Source organism: Dendrobates tinctorius, unplaced genomic scaffold (genome assembly GCF_039654945.1).
Source record: "Dendrobates tinctorius isolate UK_male_01 unplaced genomic scaffold, ASM3965494v1 ptg000069l, whole genome shotgun sequence".
Taxonomy (NCBI): Eukaryota; Metazoa; Chordata; class Amphibia; order Anura; family Dendrobatidae; genus Dendrobates; species Dendrobates tinctorius.
In genome coordinates, this window is record NW_027361737.1 from 27,658,344 (window position 1) to 27,683,090 (window position 24,747).

General features: G+C 43.9%; 1 protein-coding gene across 1 annotated transcript in view; it reads left to right on the forward strand.

Moving 5' to 3' along the window:
- LOC141095313 (uncharacterized) overlaps nt 1–24,747 on the forward strand; it is a 258,298-nt gene that overhangs the window by 199,920 nt on the left and 33,631 nt on the right. The window contains 1 exon segment of the mRNA XM_073581273.1: nt 5,616–5,746. Coding sequence (XP_073437374.1) covers nt 5,616–5,746 — 131 coding nt within the window.

A 24,747-nucleotide genomic window follows, 5' to 3' on the forward strand; every position in this document is an offset into this window, starting at 1 on the left:
TCATGAGTACCTATGTTTAACATGGCGTTCGCATGGTCTTGCGTTTGCATGTGTTTTCGTGCGCATGCGTTTTTTCGAGGTGTGCGCCTAGACGCAACATGTTGCATTGTTTGGGTCCACCAAAAGGCGTAAAAAAAACACATGCGCACGCTTGCGTACGGAATGCGACAAAATAACGCATTACAGTCTATGGGAATGCAGGCGTGCGCATGGACATGCGTTCGTCTGCATTTTCGTGCCCATGCATTTTTTGAGTAAACATGTCTAGACACTGGTTTAAACCACCCCCTACACAAAGAAAAATTGTTTGATGTCCCATTGGTGGAGTCTGTTTCAAGGATTTGTCAAGGAGTTTCCTCCTGTGAAATGTGACACCTAGAGAACGCATGCGCATAAAAACCGCAAACGCATGCGCGTTTTTGCGTGCCTTTTTACTTGCGCACTAAGACACATGGGAAACTAGCCTAAGGCTGCCCGAACCTACAAGGGAAAAATTGAATTTTCGAATGATGTTCGGACAAAATGGTCAACGTGCACCATGAAAGCTGACGGCAGGCTATTGTTTGTGAAAATGTGACCTGTTGGTTTTACATTTTTCTGTCGAGACCTGTATGGCACAATGGACCAATACAGCTAGTAATTTGCCACTTAGTGCAAATAACATGGTTTACATTTTCTTTATCTATTACATTGACCTGCCAGGCAAATCTTTCATGTCCATGGTCAGTGTGCCTGGTAGAATAATCTGACTTATGCCATATTCACAGTCCAAGAATAGACCACGATACATGGGGTCTACCAACAGCCCCATATATATATAAAGCAATGCCATTGATATGTCACATAGGGATAGAGATGTACCTAGGAATCCCAACTGAACATAGCCTTTACATCTGATGAAGGGTCTTCACTCTTCACCCGAACCATTAGCGTCATACTGTACTTACCACGATGTAAACCATGGATGTGCTATACTGAGAATAAATCCTGTTTGAAGCATCTCCAAGTGCCATTAGGTGTGCAGTTCCTACACTCTGTCCACTGTTGGTCTACAGCAGCTCAGTGGTTGGCTCCAAAGGAACTAGCACCCTTCTAGAGCTATCTCTGTTTCACTGGTTGTGCCACCTACCTGTTTCACCGGTCCCTGCTAGCACTTCCTGATGTCCCCCTCCCCCATATAGCCACTTGGATGACATGGTTGCTGTTCACCACGGCATCTAAGGAATTAAAATGCTGTGATCAGATATAGATCCAATCAAAGAGACATCATCGGACAGTGTAAAACAGACAGCACATGCTGGCTATGGAATGGACCGTGTGCCCATGTCATACAAATCTTACCAACTTCTGCCATACATACACAGTGGCATGCAAGTTTGGGCATCCCTTGTCAAAATTCCTGTTATTGTGAACAGTTGAGCAAGTGTAAGACTAAATGGTCTCTAAAAGGCCTAAAGGTAAAGATGACACATTTCCTTTGCATTTTAGGCAAAAAAAATATACACATGTTCATATTTTACATTTTAAAAATTGCTAAAAGGAAAATGGAATGATGCAAACGTTTGGGCACCCTGCATGGTTAGTACCTAGTAGCATCCCCTTTTGAAAGTATCACAGCTTGTAAATGCTTTTTATAGCCAGCCAAGAGTTTTTCAATTCTTGTTTGAGGGATTTTCATCCATTTTTCCTCTGAAAATTCTTCTAGAGATTCCTGGGTCGTCTTTCACGCACTACTATTTTGAGGTCTAGCCACAGGTTTTCAATGATGTTCAGATCAGGGGGACTGTGAGGGCCATTGTAAAACCTTCAGCTTGTGCCTTTTGAGGTAGTCTAATGTGGATTTTGATGTGTGTTTAGGATCATTATCCATTTGTAGAAGCCATCCTCTTTTCAACTTCAGATTTTTTTACAGATGGTGTTATGTTTGCATCAAGAATTTGTTGAAATTTCATTGAATCCATTTTTCCCTCTATCCGTGAAATGTTTCCCATGCTGTTTGGTGCAACACAATCGCAAAGCATAATTGATTTACCTCCATGCTTAATGGTGGGCGAGATGTTCTTTCCTGGAAATTCTGCACCCTTTTTGTGCCCTTTTTTTCTTCACACAAACCTTTGATCATTGTGGCCAAAGAGTTCTATTTTAACGTCATCAGTTCACAAGACTTGTTTCCAAAATGCATCAGGCTTGTTTAGATGTTCTTTTGCATACTTCTGAATCTAAATTTTATGGTGAGGGCGCAGGAGAGGTTTTCTTCTAATGACTCTTCCATGAAGGTAATTTTTGTCCAGGTGTCTGTGAACGATAGAACAATGTACCACAACTCTAAAGTCTGCTAAATCTTCCTAAAGTTCTTTTGCAGTCAAGCAGGAGTTCTGAGTTGCTTCTCTAGCAATCCTACAAACAGCTCTCACTGAAATTTTGCTTGGTCTTACAGACCTTATCTTGAGCTGCACTGTTCCTGTTAATTGTCATTTCGTAATTATATTTTAAATTGAGGAAAGGACAACTTGAAAGCGCTATTCTATCTTATTGTTTTCTCCTGCTTTGAGGGCCTCGACCATTTTAATTTTCAGAGTGATAAGAAGCTGCTTAGAAGAATCCATCACTGCTGTTTTTTTGGCACAAGGTTAGAGGATGCTGGGTTTTTATAAAGCTGGGAAATTTGCATCACCTGACCTTTGCTAATGATGACAGAGAATAAGACATAACTCTAACAGGCTTATTAAGGTCTGAAACCTTCGTCAAAGTTATCTGAGCACACAAATCTCCAACAGTGCCAAACTTTTGCAATGGCCCATTTTCTTTTTTACGTAAAATGTAAAAAATGACTATTTTTTTTTAGCCTAAAATAGAAAGGAAAGGTGTCATCTTTAACTTTAGGCCTTTTAGAGATCATTTCATATTCAATTTGCTTAATTGTTCACAATGACAGTGATTTTGAGCAGGGGTGCCCAAACTTTTACATGCCACTGTATTTCACGTCTAGAGAAGTGGTCGGTGCAAGGCAGGCAGTGGGGTCTTTCTGCACCAGGTGTTCCCAACTCACAGGACCAAAACTACAGTTGTGCTCAAAAGTTTACATACCCCAGCATAAATGTTGCTTTCTTGGCCTTTTTTCAGAGAATATAAACGATAACACCAAAACTTTTTCTCCACTCATGGTTAGTGGTTGGGTGAAGCCATTTATTTTCAAACTACTGCATTTTCTCTTTTTAAATCATAATGACACCCCAAAACATCCAAATAACCCTGATCAAAAGTTCACATACCCTGGTGATTTTGGGCTGATAACATGCACAGACATTGACACAAATGGCTTTGAATGGCTACTAAAGGTAACATCCTTACTTGTGACCTGTTTGCTTGTAATCAGTGTGTGCATAAAAGCTGACTGAGTTTTTGGGATCCAGACAGACTCTTGCATCTTTCATCCAGCCACTGACGTTTCTGGATTGTGAGTCATGGGGAAAGCAAAATAATTGTCAACGGATCTACGGGAAAAGGTAGTTGAATTATATAAAACAGGAAAGGGATACAAAAAGATATCCAAGGGATAGATAATGCCAGTGAGCAGCGTTCAAACTGTAATTAACAAATGGAAAATCAAGGGCTCTGTAAAAACAAAACCACGGTCAGGTAGACCAACGAAAATTTCGTCCACAACTGCCAGGAAACTTGTTCAGGATGCAAAGAAAAACCCACAAATAACATCAGCTGAAATACTGAACCCTCTGAAAACTAGCAATGTGGCTGTTTCAAGATGCACAATAAGGAGGCACTTGAAGAAAAATGGGCTGCATGGTCGAATCAGAAGAAAGCCATTACTGTGCAAATGTCACAAAGTATCTCGCCTACAATATGCAAAACAGCACAGAGACAAGCCTCAAAACTTCTGTAACAAGGTAATTTGGAGTGATGAGACCAAAATTTAACTTTTTGGCCACAACCATAAAAGTTACATTTGGAGAGAGGTCAACAAGGCCTATGATGAATGGAACACCATTCCTGCTGTAAAGCACAGAGGTGGACCGCTGGTGTTTTGAGGATGTGTGAGCTATAAAGGCACAGGAAACTTGGTCAAAGTTGAAGGAAAGATGAATACAGCACGTTATCAGCAAATACTGGAGGCAAATTTGCAATCATCAGCCCGAAAGCTGCACATGGGACGTACTTGAACGCTCCAACATGACAACGGACCAAAACACAACGCCAAGTCGACCTGTTATTGGCTACAGCAGAACAAAGTGAAGGTTCTGGAGTGGCCATCTCAGTCTCCTGACCTCAATATCATTGAGCCACTATGGGGAGATCTCAAGCGCGCAGTTCATGCTAGACAGCTCAGGAATTTACAGGAACTGGAGGCTTTTTGCCAAGAAGAGTGGGCAGCTTTACCATCAGAGAAAATAAAGAACCTCATCCACAGCTACCACAAAAGACTTCAAGCTGTCATTGATGTTCAGGGGCAATACACAGTATTAAGAAATGGGGTATGTAAACTTTTGATCAGGGTCATTTGGATGTTTTGGGTTGTCATTTTGATTTAAAAACAGAAAACTCAGTGGTTTGACAATAAATGGCTTCACCCAACCAGTAAACATGAGTGGAGAAAATCTTTTGGTGCTATCATTTATCATTTATATTCTCTGAAAAAAGGCCAAGAAAGCAAAAATTCTGCCGGGGTATGTACATTTTTGAGCACAGCTGTAGTTGTGTGGCTTCTAGGACACTGTATAGCCACATACTTATCCTATATGTATGACCAGCAAGATCTACAGGCATGAAGAAACATACAATGATAAATTCACATATAGTTTGTTTTTTAGGAGAGAATTTATGGTGACATCCTTATAAAGCCAGTCCATAGACTGACCATGGATTGTAGCCACCAATACCGAGAGCTTAGGAGTTACCTGCATAATTTTCTGTTACTAAATTCAGTGTACACAGTATGCAGCAAACTCCTAAGCTTCCTCTAGTGGCATTTGTATGAAGCAAGAAACTTATAATTCAGTTTTCATCACTCTATCCTAGAAATGGAGAGCACCATGGTCTAGGTGAAGAGACCCTGATTCCAGCGATGTGTCACCTACCAGGCTGGGTTTCAATCTTTCAATGCAGTATTATGTATGTGGTCTGGGTGGGGTTACACAGAGTTACACAGAGTTTAGCCTTCTGAGCTCGGCTGCACATGGAGCAGAGAAAACTGTGATTCTATCACAACTGCTCCACCCAGTAAACTAAATGATATATATCGCTGGAATCAAGGTCTCTGTCCCTACATCAGGCTGCTGTCAGACTACAGAGCACAGACCTGCTGACAGATTCCATTTAAGAGAGCTACCTTGCTTATTAACTGTTTTGGCATTTTTTTCCAATGGTGATCGGTGCTAGCTAGAACATGTAATTCCTTATTAAGCTTCTCAGTGCCGTGTACGTTTTAATATGAGAATCTAATTGCAGCTAATGGGAGAGTATCTCATAATAGGATGATGATATAGAAACGTGGAAATTAATGTTAATCTGTGCTGGCATCATTATCCTGTTAGAATATGCGACATATTTCCATCTTCTGATCCAGTTTACACCATGTGACGTTCCTTCTTTCTGCACAGTAATTACGGATGGATCGCTGGACAGACCATCTCTCACCGATGACATGGGGAGTGACGAAGACTTGTATGATGACCTGCAGTTTTCCAGTCATCGTTATGGAGGAGGCGGAGAACAGCTAGCCATAAATGAGGTACCGCGATGCCTATATTTCAGAAATGATGAAAATAACTAAAAATAATTTTCAGACTCCTCTTACATTATACCAGAACTCCATCTATTATACACTGTGCCCATTAGGATCCCTGGAGCAGTCAAATAATGGTAATATATCTGATGGAGGGAATAGAAAGGTTGGTGCCGCTTATCTAGGGTCCTAAAGATGACACATTTCCTTTGTATTTTAGGAACAATATATATATATATATATATATATATATATATATATATATATATATATATATATATATATATGCCATAGCTGTGTGTGTTTGTATGTATGTATGTATGTGTATATATATATATATATATATATATATATATATATATATATACACAGTACAGACCAAAAGTTTGGGCACACCTTCTCATTCAAAGAGTTTTCTTTATTTTCATGACTATGAAAATTGTAGATTCACTCTGAAGTCATCAAAACTATGAATTAACACAAGTGGAATTATACAATTAACAAAAAAGTGTGAAACAACTGAAAGTACTGTATGTCTTATATTCTAGGTTCTTCAAAGTAGCCACCTGTTGCGTTGATTACTGCTTTGCACACTCTTGCCACTGCACTTGGGGACACTTTCAAAGTTTTCCCAATTTTTCGGACTGACTGACCTTCATTTCTTAAAGTAATGATGGCCACTCGTTTTTCTTTACTTCGCTGCTTTTTTCTTGCCATAATACAAATTCTAACAGTCTATTCAGTAGGACTATCAGCTGTGTATCCACCAGACTTCTGCACAACACAACTGATGGTCCCAACCCCATTTATAAGGCAAGAAATCCCACTTATTAAACCTGACAGGGCACACCTGTGAAGTGAAAACCATTTCCGGTGACTACCTCTTGAAGCTCATCAAGAGAATGCCAAGAGTGTGCAAAGCAGAAATCAAAGCAAAAGGTGGCTACTTTGAAGAACCTAGAATATAAGACATACAGTATTTTCAGTTGTTTTTTGTTAATTATATAATTCCACATGTGTAAATTCATAGTTTTGATGCCTTCAGAGTGAATCTACAATTTTCATAGTCATGAAAATAAAGAAAACTCTTTGAATGAGAAGGTGTGTCCAAACTTTTGGTCTGTACTGTGTGTGTGTGTATATATATATATATATATATATATATATATATATATATATATATATATATATATACACAGCTCTGTCAGAATATAAGAGACCACTTTCAAATGTTCAGTTTATAAGATTTTACTCTTTATAGGTATATTTTTGTGTAAAATGTAAGTTGTTCTTTTAGTCTATAAACTTCTGACATTTCAAGCAATAAATTTTGTTTTTTTTCTAACAAAGAAAAATGGTCGAAATTTTTTTAAAAAAACAGTGCTTTCAGACCTCAAATAATGCAAAGAAAACAAGTTCATAAACATTTAGAAACAGCAATACTAATGTTTTAACTCAGGAAGAGTACATAAATCAATATTTTGTGGAATAACCACGAATTTTATTCACAGCTTTCATGCGTCTTGGCAGGCTTTCCACCAGTCTTTCACACTGCTTCTGGCGCAAAAATTTAAGCAGTTCTTTTTTATTTGATGGCTTGTGACTATCCATCATCCTCTTGATTACATTATGGATACTGTGTGTATATATATATATATATATAAATATATATATATATATATATATATATATATATATATATATGTCAAAGTGCTATTTATTAGCTCATCTGGCTAGTTGCCCATACAGCGACGTTTCGGTCCTGGGAATTGTGGACCTTTCTCAAGCCTTGAGAAAGGTCCACAATTCCCCAGACCGTGACATCGCTGTATGGGCAACTAGCCAGATGGGCTAATAAATAGCACTTTGACTGGAACTCTTTTGATGTGCTGCTTTCATCTTGAGGACTATTTTTGAGGTTTAGTATATGCCTGGAAGGCTTGCACCCGCATTGTCTGTTCATTTTTTGTGCTGCTTTTTCCCTTTTTTTCACATATACAGTACAGACCAAAAGTTTGGACACACCATCTCATTCAAAGAGTTTTCTTTATTATTATGACTATGAAAATTGTAGATTCACTCTCAAAGGCATCAAAAGTATGAATTAACACATGTGGAATTATATAATTAACAAAAAAGTGTGAAACAACTGAAAATATGTCTTATATTCTAGGTTCCTCAAAGTAGCCACCTTTTGCTTTGATTACTGCTTTGCACACTCTTGTTGGCATTCTCTGTGTGTATGTATGTATGTATATATATATATACTGTGTGTGTGTGTATATATATATATATATATATATATTCACCTTTTATATTAAAAAAATACAAAAAAGAAAATGGATTGATGCACAAGTTTGGGCACCCATGAAGAATTGTGTGCTTAGATAACTTTAACCAAGATTTCAGACCTTAATTAGCCTGTTAGGGTTATGGCTTGTTCACTATGATAATATTAATAATAATCTTTATTTAAATAGCGCAAACATATTCCACAGTGCTTTAGTTTGACAGTTTCAAAACACAAGTCACAAGTAACAATGTTAACAATACATTAAAGCAAAATAAGACGACCCTGTTCGTGAGAGCTCACAATCCAGTATGAGGTGGGGGAGATACACAGTACAGGTGTTTATATACAATGATGGTCCAGCCATCTCGAGGGAGTGGGGGATAGATGGGGATAGTGAATGGGCTACACATGCACACTTACACATAAAATGATTTTGATTAGTGAACGTGATAGGCCGCTCTGAACAAATGCGTTTTGAGGGAGCACCTAAAACTGTGGATAGTCCTAATTTCTTGGGGTAGAGCATTCCAGAGGATTGGTGCAACGCGGGAGAAGTCTTGGAGTCGAGAATGGGAAAGGCCAGGTGATGCAAATTTCCCAGCTTTATAAAAATCCAGCCTCGTCTAACCTTGTGCCAAAAAACAGCAGCCATGGGTTCTTTTAATTAGCTGCCTAGCACTCTGAAAATGGTGGAGGCCCACAAAGCAGGAGAAGGGTATAAGAAGATAGTAAAGCATTTTCAAGTTGCCATTTCTTCACCTCGAAATGTACCGTAATTAAGAAATGGCAATTAACAGGAACAATGGAGGTCAAGATAAGGTCTGGAAGACCAAGCAAAATTTCAGTGAGAGTTGCTCGTAGAATTGCTAGAGAGGCAAATTAGAACCTCTGCTAGGCTGCAAAAGACTTTCAGAAAGATTTAGCAGACTCTAGGGTTGTGGTACATTGTTCTATTGTTCAGAGACACCTGTACAAATATGACCTTCATAGAAGAGTCATCAGTGGAAAACCTCTCCTGTATCCTCCCCATAAAATTCAGCATCAGAAGTATTCAAAAGAACATCTAAACAAGCCTGATGCATTTTGTCTTGTGGACTAATGACTTTAAAATAGAACTCAGTCTATGGCCACAAAGATCAAAGGTATGTGTGGAGAAAAAAGGGCACAGAATTTCAGGAAAAAGACATCTCTTCAACCAGTATGCATCTGGGTGGATCAATCATGCTTTGGGGTTGTGTTGCAGCCAATGGCACAGGGAATATTTCACGGATAGAGGGAAGAATTCTTGATGCAAGCATAACAGCATCTGTAAAAAAGCTGAAGTTGAAAAGAGGATGGCTTCTACAAATGGATAATGGTCCTAAATACACATCAAAATCAACAATAAACTACCTCAAAAGGCACAAGCAGAAGGTTTTACAATGGCCCTCACAGTCCCCTGATCTGAACATCATTGAATATACTGTATGTGGCTAGATGTCATGTCGGACACTGTTCACACCAGGGTGTCCGGCAGACAGCGGTAATACCCTGTTGGGTATTCTGTTCCAGTCGGGATAGGGTTAACCAGGTTGTCATGCTGGCTTAGGGCTGGGCCACGCCCTTGGTCTTTAAATAGTTCGTCCTGACTATGGGCGTCGCCGACAATAGCTTTAGCCTAGTGCTAGCAATACCGGTCAGCAGTTGTGGTGTTGGAGCGTCTGATATCTGGTGCAGTATATCCCTCAGTGGTTCTTTCTCCAATCTGTTATATATATATTTGGTTGCCCTTGCACATTATTGTATTCCCTTGTGTATTAACTGTGTGGTGTTTCTTTTACCCCTGTCCATACGTATTTGTGGGGTCTGGTGTCTGGTCCCCTCACTGGGTGGAGGGTGGTGGGTTCAGCTTAGGGCTGGACAGGAGACAGGGACAGGGTGGAGGCTCAGGCAGGCACACCTTCAGTGTAAACCCTGGGTAGAGGGACAGACAGGGTTCCCCTAGTCTGAGGGACATCACAGGGGTCCCGGGGTTTTTGCCTAAAGTAACCTAGGCATTCCATGACATTATAGTCGGCCCAAATAATAAAATGAGAGAAAAAAAAAAAAAAAAAGGTATAGATAGGGAATATAGGGGTTACTTACTATGGATCCTATACTTTCCCTAACCAAGCAGCTGGAGGCTCTATCCATACAGGTCACTGAACTCAGGGGGGCGGTCCAGCAACAAGGCCTGTCAGCTCCTGCAGTACCTGCTGAGGCTGCAGCCAGGGCAGCTGAGCCCAAGTTTCCCCTTCCTGAACGATTTGCTGGTGATCGTGGTAAGTTCACGGTGTTTCGTGAATCATGCAAATTGTATTTCCATATGCGTCCACATTCCTCAGGTAATGAGGCTCAACGCGTGGGCTTGGTGATTTCTTTGCTGAGTGGTGACCCACAGGCCTGGGCCTTTTCACTCCCTTCAGACTCACCGGCATTTGAATCTGTAGATTTTTTTTTCTCTGCTCTGGGTTTGATCTATGACGATTCGGATAGATTAAACTTAGCAGAGTCTAAGATACGCTCACTGCTACAAGGTGATCGACCAGCTGAGGATTACTGCACGGAATTCCGGCGCTGGGCGGTGGACACGCAGTGGAATGACCCTGCGCTTAGAAGTCAATTTTTGCATGGGGTTTCTGGAAGGGTTAAACAGACTCTCCTAATGTACGAGACTCCCGCCTCTCTGGAGGCTGCGATGGCACTTGTAGTACGCATAGACCGACGTCTCCGTCAGGGGGCGCTGGTTTCGCTGCCTCCGGGAGGTGGGGGAGTGGTCGGTGAGGTTGCCGCGGGTGAATCCGTGGAACCCATGCAGATCGCTGGTATAGCACAGTCACCGAGTAACAAGCCTAAACATCCTTGGCACAGAAGGCAGGGGCTCTGTTTTTTTTGTGGCAAAGGAGGACATTTTATTAACGCTTGCCCCCTGGTACCTAAGAAGGGCGCGCCGGCGGAAAACTGATAGGCTCAGAGGGTTTGGAGGAGTCTAGTCTGAGCCTTTGTGTATCCTCCGTCATGGTTTCCCAGTGTATGCTCCCTGCTAGGGTGGTACTTGGGGGGCAAATGCTCTCTATTACAGTATTTATTGATAGTGGCTCAGCTGCCAATCTCATTGATGAGAGGTTCGCGCATACAGCGGGATTTCCGGTGGAGAAATTGCCGAACCCCATCCGGGTGGTTACCATCAATGCTTCCCCGTTGTCTCAAGGGGAGATCACAGAGTGTGTGTTGGATATACAACTCCACATCGGAGTATTACACTCAGAGCGGGTAACTTGTAAGGTGCTTAGTAACTTACCGGCTCAGATGGTTCTGGGCTTTCCATGGTTGTCAATGCATAATCCTGTTATTGATTGGAAGACCCAGGACATAATTCAGTGGAGCAGGGAGTGTCAGGAGAGGTGCCTGGCTACATGTATTTCCGCTTTGACTCCCAGTATCCCGGAGCCGTTGCTGGATTATGCGGATGTATTTTCTGAGAAGGGTTGTTCGGAACTACCACCGCATCGCCCCTATGACTGTGCTATTAGGTTGAAACCAGGGGCCAAGTTACCTAAAGCTAGAATGTTTAATATCTCAGGTCCCGAGAGGCTAGCTCTCAAGGAATACATTGCGGATAGCCTGAGCAAGGGTCATATTAGACCTTCCTCTTCTCCTCTGGCTGCTGGCTTCTTCTTTGTTAAAAAGAAGGATGGCGGTTTACGCCCGTGTCTGGATTTCAGAGAACTCAACCAGATTACGGTCCGTGATCCTTACCCTATGCCACTTATACCCGATTTATTCAACCAAGTGGTTGGTGCCAGGTGGTTCTCCAAACTGGACCTCAGGGGGGCGTACAATCTTATAAGAGTCCGTCAGGGGGATGAGTGGAAGACAGCGTTCAATACCCCTGAGGGTCACTTTGAGAGTTTGGTAATGCCGTTTGGGTTGACTATGGCACCGGCGGTCTTTCAACACTTCATTAATGATGTCTTCTCTCAGTTGTTGGGGAGGTTCGTTATAATTTATCTTGACGACATCCTCATTTTCTCTCGTGACCATGATACACATATAGAGCATGTTAGACAGGTTCTACAGTTGCTCAGAGAGAACAGGCTCTATGTCAAGCTTGAAAAATGTGTGTTTTTCGTACAGGAGCTACCGTTCTTGGGTTATATAATCTCCGCCTCAGGTTTTAAGATGGACACCGCAAAGGTGCAGGCGGTACTACATTGGGATCGACCTGATAATCTTAAGGCGCTTCAGCGATTTCTTGGCTTCTCCAATTACTATAGGAAATTTATTAAGAACTTCTCTATGATTGCCAAACCACTGACTGACATGACTAAGAAGGGTACCGACTTTTCTGACTGGTCTGAGCCTGCGGTACAGGCGTTTGAATTCCTCAAGAATAGTTTTGCCTCAGCGCCCATTCTGGTGCAGCCCGATGTCTCCTTACCGTTTGTCGTGGAGGTGGATGCGTCGGAGGTTGGAGTGGGGGCTGTACTGTCTCAGGGCCCTTCTTGGGCCAAGTTGCATCCGTGTGCCTTCTCCTCCAAGAAGCTGTCGCCTGCGGAGCGTAATTATGATATTGGCAACAGGGAACTATTGGCCATCAAATTGGCATTTGAGGAGTGGCGACACTTCTTGGAGGGGGCTCTTCATCAGATTACTGTGATAACCGACCATAAGAATTTGCTTTATTTAGAATCTGCTAAGCGCCTGTCCTCCAGACAGGCTCGCTGGGCATTATTCTTCACCCGGTTCAACTTCATTGTTACCAATCGACCTGGGTCGAAGAATGTTAAGGCAGACGCTTTATCCAGGTGTTTTCCTGGTGGAGAGTTATGTGAAGAGCCGGTGCCTATTCTCCAAGAGGGTGTGGTGGTATCTGCCATCACGACAGAGATTGAGGCAGAGATTGCGGAGGCTCAGGAGGTGGTACCACCGGGGTTGCCTGCTAATAAATCTTTTGTGCCGCTACATCTACGCTCTAGAGTGTTGGGCGAACATCACGACACGGTACTGGCAGGTCATCCAGGGGTTAAGAGCACTCTGGAACTGGTATCGCATCGTTTTTGGTGGCCTAAAATCCGGCAGGATGTGGCCTCATATGTGGCTGTCTGTACCACGTGCGCACGGGCCAAGACTCCTCGTTCCCGTCCCGCTGGTAGCTTGCAGCCTCTCGGGGTGCCCAGTAAGCCATGGACTGAGATTCCCATGGATTTTATTACTGACTTGCCCGCCTCGGCAGGGAACTCGGTCATTTTGGTAATTGTTGATAGGTTCTCCAAAATGTCACATTTCGTTGCTTTACCGTCTTTGCCCAATGCTAAGACTCTTGCTCAGATATTTATTCGCGAGGTGGTCAGACTTCATGGTGTCCCGTCTGACATTGTGTCTGATCGAGGTACGCAGTTTGTGGCAAAGTTTTGGAGAGCTTTTTGTTCTCGCCTTGGAATCAAATTATCTCATTCATCGGCTTTCCACCCTCAGTCGAATGGACAGACTGAGCAGATGAACCAAAACCTGGAGCAATACTTGCGCTGCTTTATTTCCGACAATCAGGAAGAGTGGTCAGCGTTTCTTCCTCTGGCAGAATTCGCTATAAACAACCATTGCCAGGAATCGTCTGGGGAATCTCCTTTTTTTTGTGTGTATGGTCAACATCCTCAATTTTGCACCTTGCGTCAGGGGTGCTCAGTTGGCGTCCCTGAGGAGGACCAGTTGGGAGCTCAATTGTCGTCTATTTGGAGGAGAGTCAAGCAGCGCTTGTTGAAGGTGGGTTCCAGGTACAAACGGGTGGCTGACTGCAGACGTGTGCCAGGTCCGGACCTGTGTGTGGGTGATTGGGTGTGGTTATCTACTAGGAACATTAAGCTCAAGATACCGTCACTTAAGTTGGGTCCCAGGTTCATTGGCCCATTTAGAATCTCAGCAGTGATCAACCCCGTGGCATTTCGTTTGGAGTTGCCAGCTGTGTATAAGATTCATAATGTATTTCACAAAGCATTGCTAAAGAAGGTCGTGGGTTTGGTGGATGGTTCTCCCGGGCCACCACCTCCCATCTTGGTGGATGGCGCGTTGGAATTTGAGGTGTCCAAAGTGGTGGACTCTAGGGTTGTGCGTCGCACTCTACAGTACCTGGTCCACTGGCGTGGCTATGGTCCTGAGGAGAGGACATGGGTGCCGGCATCTGACATTCATGCTGATCGACTGGTTACTATGTTCCATCGTCGCCATCCGGACAAGCCAGGTCCTCGACATGGTGAGGTTCCGGAGGTCCCTCGTAGAAGGCGGGGTACTGTCATGTCGGACACTGTTCACACCAGGGTGTCCGGCAGACAGCGGTAATACCCTGTTGGGTATTCTGTTCCAGTCGGGATAGGGTTAACCAGGTTGTCATGCTGGCTTAGGGCTGGGCCACGCCCTTGGTCTTTAAATAGTTCGTCCTGACTATGGGCTTCGCCGACTATAGCTTTAGCCTAGTGCTAGCAATACCGGTCAGCAGTGGTGGTGTTGGAGCGTCTGATATCTGGTGCAGTATATCCCTCAGTGGTTCTTTCTCCAATCTGTTATAAATATATTTGGTTGCCCTTGCACATTATTGTATTCCCTTGTGTATTAACTGTGTGGTGTTTCTTTTACCCCTGTCCATACGTATTTGTGGGGTCTGGTGTCTGGTCCCCTCACTGGGTGGAGGGTGGTGGGTTCAGCTTAGGGCTGGACAGGAGACAGGGACAGGGTGGAGGCTCAGGCAGGCACACCTTCAGTGTAAACCCTGGGTAGAGGGACAGACAGGGTTCCCCTAGTCTGAGGGACATCACAGGGGTCCCGGGGTTTTTGCCTAAAGTAACCTAGGCATTCCATGCATGACACTAGACCTCAAAATAGCAGTGCATGCCAGACAACCCAGGACATCTAGTCGGCACGTGACCTCATATACAGTATGCAAATCGCTTACTTGATGTCACGTGCCCTAACACTGTCACATACAGAAGAGTGCTGGTTGAGTTGAACACCAAGCCTGGACACCCCTTTAACTCCGCATGTCAGCTGTAGTGAGAGCAGTCAGTGTGAGAGGTAATTCACACGTTACTTTATCATGTACGAGTGCTATGTGTTTGTTTCTCAGATAGCATTCACACTTATGACAGGGTATGGATATTTTTACATGTCACATATTTCCTTGGACCGAGTGGTCCGTGCAAAATTCTGGACACATGTCAGATGTCTCTTTCCATGCTGACTAATCAAAATAAGGACTGCAGACCCCGAGAGGAAGGAGTCGGTTGTTGGGCTCCCATCCAATGGCCACAGACTACCAGCCCGGAAATGATCCTACAAATGGATTTGCACCAGCTATACTACAGAAATAAAAGCTGAGCTCTGGTTGCCATGGGCAACAAGGCCAGTTCTTTTTATGTTGGACAGAACTTAAAAAAACAATATTTTTTAACACAGCACTAATGTTTAATTTCTATTTGTTATCACATGTGTCCTCTTCAAATAATGCCTTACTCAGATGTCCATTTTTTGTGTACGTGGTTTTCACCAATTGCATTTGTAACTGTTCACAGTCAAGGGAATCGTTCACATGTGTGTGGTTTTTAACAGAATGAACACCACTAGGGAAGAGTGAGCACTGAAATACTCGGATGCTCGTTACTTGAACCGAGCAATTCCTAATACTCAAGGCTCATTTCAAGTAAATAAGCATAATGGGAGTTACTGGGAAATCTGAGCTTTTTTCCAGCAGACCCTACAAGGTGGTCTGGGGGACAGTGAAAGTGTTCAAATGGATGAGAAAAGTGCAGAATGGAAGGAGAACAGGATGGGGGAAGACTCCTGGAAATATTTCTAACTCCCAGATCTCTGCTGAGAACAATGGTGTCACACTTTTACTCTACTTTAAGGACTGACAATAAAACTTTCTAAACCAACAAGAAATTGGAGTTTACAGAGAAAAAATGTTAAGAAACATTCGTTCCTGTATAATAACTTGTATATAAGGCAACATTTAAAAAGGAATAATTTAAGTAAACCTATATTTTTTTATTAATATATTGGAACTGACAAAAATTAGATGGACTAGGAACTCAGATACACCCTGTGTTAGACATAAAGGATGACCTCATACACATTATGTTCAAATTGTCATGTAGTGGCACTCCTAGACTAATAAAGGCTATGCACGAAGTGCAAAGCCTGCCAAAAATTACAATCAGGGTCATCCTTACACCCTTGAAGGCAACAACTGTAGTTCCTCATTCAAATATTGTGAACAAAGTGTAGTAGTGGTACTATTACACTCATAAAAGCTCTGCACACAGTGCAAAACCTGCCAAAAATGTACTAGCCGGGTCATCCATAAAATCTTAAAGGCAAAACCTGTAGTGCCTCATTCAAATATTCTGAACAGAGTGTAGTTATGGTACTCCTACTGTCAGAAAAGCTCTGCACAAAGTCCAAAGCCAAAAAAAAAATTTTTAAAGCGGGTCATCCAGTCTTCCATAAACCCTTAAAGGCAACAACTATTTGGCCTTATTCAAATATTTTGAAAGTGTAGTTGTTGTACTCCTACACTCATAAAGGCAGTGCACAAAGTGCAAAGCCAGGAGAAAATGATAAGGAGGGTAATACAGTCATCTATAGACCTTTAAAGTCTACAACTTGCAGGCCTAATTAAAATATTTTGAAAGTGAAGTTGATGTACTCCTACACTGATAAAGTGCAAAGCCAGGAAAAAATTATAAGGAGGGTAATACATTAATCCATAGACCCTTGAAAGCAGCAACTGGTGGGCCTCATTCAAATATAGAAGGTTAAAAACACTGGTGGTGTGGAAAAGTCGAGGCTAATCCAGGCTTTGTTCATTTTTATCAGAGTGAGTCTGTCAGCATTTTCTGTTCACAGCCGAAAGTGCCTGTCTGTTATGACCCCCCAGCGTCACTAAAAACCCGCTCAGACAAGACGCTAGCGGCAAGGCAGCACAACACCTCCAGAGACAGCTCATGTTAGATGTCCAGCTTTGAGGCTCAATAGTTTAAGGTCATAAACGATTTAGGGGGTATGCTGGTTTTATCGGCCAGGCATTGTGTGACCATCTTTAAAAACGTTTCCCTCCTTGTCAAAAATACCTGGTCATCAGGAATGGACTCTCGGAAGATGTCATGAAATTGGCCTCTTCCTGAGATACATAGGGTCCATGGCCTGCTCACTGACCCTTATAATAAAGAAAGTCATTATTATCCAAGGCCCTTTGGCCAACATAATAGTATGCCCAAGTCCATACGGTCCCTTATCCATTTTGTAAAACAGGGGTGTAATTAACACAGTCCATTAGAGAGATATAGTCCATAGAGTCCTGACCTATTCAGATCATCAAGTCATTTGTTTCCTGACCTCCCCTTTTTGCTGGTAACAGTTCCTTTTAATAGCACAGTCCATAGGGACAGAAAGGGTCTCGTGCCCTTTAAAAGTTCAGAGTCCCTTAATCCAGCAGGCGAATGCATAACCGTGTGTAAAAACAAACTGGGGAGGGGACATAAACTCTTCTGGCCGTACTCGCCAACACTGGGATCCCCGACACACTTTAGGGACTCCTGCCCTCAGGAACGCAGAACAGTTCCTCAGCGGTTCCTTTTTGTGCAACAGGCACAACTGTGCCTAACAGAGCAAAATCCTGTTCAGGTATCCGTTTCTTCCTCTCCCTCCTCAGGAGACAGGTGGGACTGCCTCCACCTGCTTCCTGGAGCTCAATTCCCAGGTGCCCGGGCTGTAAGTGACCTGGCTTCGGGTAGTGCCGAGCCCCTGACATGTAGAATAGGGTGACAGCCCCCTGTGTCACCTGCACCATCACCTACTCTAGCATAGATTGTGGGGAACCCCAAGGGCAGTCCAATCTCCCGGCGGTGGTAACTCCATGTCTAGCCACCTCTCCCAGTCCCTTTCATTTTTCAAGAAGAATTCATCCTGCTCCCTTCCTTCTTGGATCTCACTCACCGCATACCAGCGATGTTGCCTCTCCATTTTGAGGAACGTGACCCTGGTTCCAGCCGACAGCTTTTGCAACCTTCGAGGCAACTGTTCTGTCTCTACAAGATGTGATGATGGGTCCCAAACTCTTCTATGGACCCCCATCTCCGTTGCTGGTTGTATGTAAAGACCTCCCCTCAGGATTCCAACTCTTGGTACCTTGCAGCTATGGGGTCCGCTAGCATATCTCTAGCCCTAGTCTTGACTTGCTTCCGTCTCTCTTCTGACCAGTCTAAGCATCACAGTTCACTCACCAGTTGCTGGATTCTGGCTCTCCCGTCCACAGCCCGCAAGTATGCCAGCAGTGAAGACTGCTGCCTGGTTTCAGGCTTTGGTGGTTTCTGGAAAGTGGCCAGTTTTGAACCACAGGTGCCTGTTGCGCCAGCTTGGTCTGGCTATGATATTCCTCAGGTCTGACCTTCGGGAGTCTCGTGGGATCCTGCCTTCTTTGTCGCCTTGTCGCACATTACACGCTATGGATAACTAATTCAATTGAGAGATTTTTTTAAACGTTTTTTGGAGGTTAATGCCACCATAATGTAACAATAAACACATTACACTGCAAGGATGACTAATTTAATCCAGAAAAACAATTTAGAAGAGATTTTTGGAGGTTTACATACCACTGTAATATTACACTAACCACGTTACACTGTATGTATGACTAATTGAATTCAGAAAAAAAACTTGAAACATTTTTGGGAGGCTAATACCACCATAATGTAACACTAACCATATTACACTGTGTGGATAACTAATTTAATCCAGAAAAATGACTGAACTTTTTTTTGGATGTTTATATACCTCAATAATGTAATACTAACAATGTTGCACCGTATGGATGACTAAATGAATCCAGAAAAAATGCTGGCCCTTTTTTTTGGAGGTTTATATACCACTGTAATGTAGCACTAACCACGTTACACTGTATGGATGACTAATTGAATCAAGAAATGTTTTAACATTTTTTGGAAGTTAACACGAATGTAATATAACACTAAGCATGTTACACTCTATGGTTGACTAATTGAAGCCAGAAAAATAGTTTCACAGATTTTTTTGGAAGTTTATGCCACCATAATGTAAAAGTAACTACGTTACATTGTATGGATGACTAATTGTATCCAGGAAAAAATTAGAACTTTGTTTTGAAGCTTAATTCCACTGTAATGTAGCACTAAGCATATTACACTGTATGAATTACTAATTCAATCCAGAAAGATTTTTTCAACATTTCTTTGGAGGTTACTACCACTGTCATGTAAAGCTAAGCACATTACACTGTATGAATTACTAATTCACTCCAGAAAGATTTTTTGGATTTGTTTTTGAAGGTTAATACCACCGTAAAGTAACACTAAGCACGTTACACTGTTTGGATTACTAATTCATTCCAGAAAGTTTATTAAAAGAGTTTTTGGAGAATAATATCACCATAATGTAACACTAAGCACTTTACACTTTGTGGATTACTAATTCAATCCAGAAAGATTTTTTTGAACTTTTTTAGGGCAATACCACCGTAATGTAACACTAAGCACATTGCAATGTATGGATGACACTAGTAAATTTTTCACCCCCAAAAAAAAAATTTGGTCACGTGCAGCAGCTATATCTTTAATAACAGACTGCAAAGCCATAAGCCCTGCCTAGAGATTGAATTCTGCCACTCTCCCTTTTCCTGCAACTGTCCCTAGGCTAAATGAAGAATCTATCTAACACAAACAACAAAGCACAGGATTAGAGCTTAGAAGAGCTATTAGTATGATGGTTCAGCATCATCACTAGTATCAACACTAGAGGACTCTGATTCGTTAAACTGTGCACAAACAGACCTGGATAACTTCCCTCTCCCTCCATTGAGAACTGTCCCTGAGTTGTGCAATGGCATCAGTGTGCTGAGCATGGTGGTGCCTGTCCTTTTATTACCTCTAATGAGTTAATGCGGCCAGCCAATCACAGTAATGCCACTACCATAATGGCTAGGGCAATACAGTGACTGGCAGGCAATCCCTGCATGCTTATGGGTAGCCCTCCTAGGGCTGTGGGGTACTCGGTACCAGGCCGGTGTCAGCGGGATGTGTCACAGCAGCGGTGACTCGGTCCGTGGCCTTGGGCGCCCAAGTAATGGGGAAATTGAAATGGTTTGAACGTGGTGAATTTGAATGAATAGTTTGTGACGCCACCTGTGGTGTTCGGCAAGTGAGATGTTAAGCTGACGCTGCATGCAGATCCTCTGGGACTGGTGGTGTGTTGCAGCCAAGATGGTGAAGCTCCCCACAGGTGGAGCTGTAGTCCCAGGGCAGTGTAGATGTAGGGGTAGAGGAGAGGCGCAGGCGGTGTAGAAGCTGATACCCAGGTGTAGCTGTGCTGAGTGTGTTAGCGCAGGAATGAATGGAGGATACCAGGGCTTGCAGTTCCAAAGCTTTACTCACAGTCTGTAGTACACAGAGGTGCCTGCCTCCATGCTGTGTCCTCCGGGTCAGGGACTCAGTCAACCTCCAAGTCAGATGGAATGCTCCCTTCCAACACTCCGCCAACATGTGTCTTTCTGAACGTCTCCTCTTATAGCGCCTTTGGTGTGAAGTACTCCTAGTACTGAGTTACACTGGAGTTCCTCCTGACAGATGTTCCCAAGAACTCTACTTGTACGGCAGACAGCTGTAGCCTGCTTCGGGGACTCCTTGCTCCTGAGTCCAGGCTCGCTATCCAAGTTGCTGTTGTGCCCCAAGTCTGAGATGGGAGTAGTGCATTTACAGCCCACTACTCCACTGGTTTCTGCTGCAGGATCATTAGTATTCATACAACCTCGGGGACCGGGCCCCTGCCTTGCGCTTAGAACTTCTAGGCAGGGTTCTTCCTCTAACCCACGTCCTCTGTTTCCTTTTACTCCTACGTTCCGTACTAGTCTTTCCCTCTTATGGAAGATCAGGCTTCTGTTCAATGTCTTTCTCTTTCTTTCCTTTCCCGTGCCACCAGACCCAGGTCACTGAGATCTGCTGCAGCACCTCCTTCCTCCATCCCTCTCTCAGGGATCCTCACTCCTCACTGACTGACCGACTGACCTGAAATTCTAAACCTTCCCGCTCTTTTATGTATTCTAACTCCACCCGCCTCCCAGCACGTTTCGTGTTCCAAGCAGGGAGCCACCAAAGGTGCTCTGCTACAGTCCAAGCAGGGAGCCGCAATGTGGCTTTGCTGAACTACTGTGTTGTGTGGGATGCAAGAGTTGGAGCGTGGTCAGGAGCCTCCAACTTAACTGGATGGTGGGGCACCACACCTCAGGAGGAGGTGCAGTACCTCTGTGGCAACTGAATCCTCAGGGGCGCCACACTTATTGACTGTGTAACAGGCACCAAACATACGGGGCGGGGATTCGAGCTTCAAACCCGAGCACTGGCTAATGCTAGTCGAGTGCCGAGTACATTCAAACACCGAGATACTAGAGTGATATCCGAGTATCACCGAGCACATTCGCTCATCCCTAAACACCACACAGTTGCAGAGACATGTCCAATTGCAATACAAGTCTATGGGTCAGTGAAAAAATTTGTAACCATTCAGATGCCATCTGTGCTGTCCATTTTTCACTGACTGATAGAAGGTGGAGAAACTTTAGTTTTCTCATCAGTGAAAAAAAAGATGAAATTCTAACCAAACTCTGATGAAACTCTGTCCATTTTTTTCGTAAGTCAAAAAAACTGATGTCTGAACCAGGCCTATGACTTCCCCGCTGCTCTCCTCCCCTATCATAAGGATGTGCTGATCTCCTGCCCCCTTTTGCTCTCTCACCCTCTCCTCCTGTGACTTATTCTGAGTCTCTCCCCTTCTTCACCTCCAGCTGCAGAGGAAGAGCTAGTTTATCCTCATCTCTGCTCCCCACTCTCCTTCAGTCATTTGCAGGTCAGAGGCTGCAGAGCTTTTATCGCAGCATTGGGGATTTGGGGGTGCTCTAAGACACGGTAATCTCTTAAAGGGAATCTGTCACCCTTTTTTTCGGCTTGCAGCTGCCAGCATAGACATCGGGGGCTTATCTACAGCATTCTGTAATGCTGTAGATAAGCCTCCGATGTAACCTGAAAGATAAGAAAAACACGTTATATTATACTTACCGGGGTGGGCGGTCCGGTCCGGTGGGCGTTGCGGTCCGGTCCGACACCTCCCTTCTTCTAAAGGATGACACATTCCCTTTACATTCCAATGCTGAAGATACAGACAATGCTGAGACATTAGCATAGGGAGAGCCCAAGTTCAGGTCTGCGGCAGAGATGTGCTGCTGACCTGAACTGTCTGTCAAAGAGGAGATCCCACACCCCCAGCAACCTGGATGTTCAAGAGCCTGGGGAGGGTTGCACTCCTCAAATGGCAAGATAAGAGCACCTTTTTAACTAATCCAGTACATCCATGCAATATAGATCACAGTGGTGTAAAGGTACTAGGGTGAGGCTCGTGGGATGCAGTGAAGAGCCGGAGGCAGAGAAGGGGTTAACAGAATTTACTTATACAGATTATTGACGTACAAGGTATACTCCGCACAGGGAGAAAAGATAAACAACGAAATGTCACAGGAACACTGAGCGCAACAACGGAATTTTAACAAAAACACAATATTATTGAAAAAAAGGGTGTACGAAAGAGGTAACTTATTGCTTGAAGTTCTTGTTGGGGAGAGGCTGGAATATCTCCTGTTGGCTTCGTAGATCGTGGACAATGTCTCTGGCTCTGTTACTGAGGAACGAAATGCACTGTCTTCCGACCGTGCTGATGTATCCGGGCTCGCTTGACTTGAGTACGTTGGAATGTAGAAACAGTCTCTTTCGTTGATTCCTCTGGGATGGCACAGAACACGAACAGCATGCAGGCCCGCCAACTGCGGCGGCGTGCGAACCTCTGACGTACTCGCTGTGTGCAGAGTGAGCAAAACTATCTTTCACTGAGGGCAAGAAAGATCTGACCAGTACGGGAACGTCCGGGGGCAGCTCAGTCAGGGCACAGTCCGTTGGTGAGTTAATGCGCAGGGAATTAATGGATGAGGTGTAAGCAGTCGGAGTGATGGGGAGAGAGTCAACCTTCTCCTTGTTCTCCTGTCGCCTTCCCGCCAAATCTCCCACTCAGTTCCTTTTATTTCTCCCACACCCCCTGCTGTCCAGTGCAAAGGTCCTCCCCACTCAGAAGAATCGTCCCTCGGCAACAGAGGTGAGTCGCGATCGTTCTGGCCCTAAAGTGTACAGGGAACTCTGTTCTGGCTCATCTTCTTACACCGGCATAGCATGGAGGGAGAAAGACCGGGGCGCCAACTTCTTAAGGGCAGAATTTTTCTTCTTCCCCACTGTCAAATAATCTGTTTCTGAGGAATCCACTAAACGACAAGGTCAGATTCTTCCACTATGAGTGCCTAGTTCTCTCTTTGGATGGTGAGCAGACTGAGGTAGTAGCTACCTTGTCATATACATTGGTCATATTCACTAGCACCTATGAAGAACACAGAACAGTTGAGATGATTGTGTCACAGGCATTGAATGTTCATGAGCTCTTCCTATTCAATATTGATTATATTGAGCAATGTCATCTCGATCGCTGTCTATGCAGAGCTCTGTAGTCAACTTAAGTGCTAAGTGCTCTGCATAAGCAGCAAATTACATAACTGAGGGAGAGCCTAATATAATAAAGTATTTAATCATGTACAGAGCTGCATTGCTTTGCTTATTGCGCGGAAGGACCAAGATTACTATTTTTTTGCCATATTTCAAAATAAACTTCAATAATGTTATTGAAACATTTTGCAAAAATGAAAAGCAGGCAATTTAAAATAATTGTGAATATACTAACATTAAATGTATGTTAGTTTAATTATATCAGTTGTTTCTTAAAATGCATTATATATGATTGGTGGATAAAGGGTTCAATACTGGACCGGAGGAAGGAACTCGGTGATGGGGGTGTAGGGTTCTAGCAGGTTCTCAGGATGCAGTGACGAGACACGAGACAGGGTATGACTTGTATAATGAATTTTTAGAAATTGAAGCCACTAGGGCTATACTAAACAGACAAAACGGGGGAACAAGCAATCTGTCCTCGCAGGGACTCAATGAACTAAACGGTACTTTTTGTGTAACTGCGAGTAACCCTGCTAGTCCGGGTGACGGAAGCCAGACTATGGCCAAACTATAACACGTATTTTCTAGAGTCCACTTATCCTTCCATGCATCGCTCAGGATAGCAGATGCGGCCGCTTAGGATACCGGTGGGCGTAACAGGCCCTGAAGAAACAATGCTGGTGGGGCACAACAGGCCCTGAGGAAACGGTGCCGACGGGGCGCAACAGGCCCTGAAGAAACGGTGCCGGTGGGGTGCAAAAGGCCCTGAAGAAACGATGCCGGTGGGGCGCAACAGGCCCTGAAGAAACGGTGCCGGTGGGGCGCAACAGGCCCTGAAGAAACGGTGCCGGTGGGGCGCAACAGGCCCTGAAGAAATGATGCCGGTGGGGCGCAACAGGCCCTGAAGAAACGGTGTCGGTGGGGCGCAACAGGCCCTGAAGAAATGGTGCTGATGGGGCGCGGTAATGATGCAGTCTCTAGATATAACCGTTCACCAAACTCTGCTCAGGGTCCCTTAGCAAACCGGACGGGGGCCTCTACTACCGCCTGTAGCGAGGTGGAGCCCCCTGGGGCCGTTG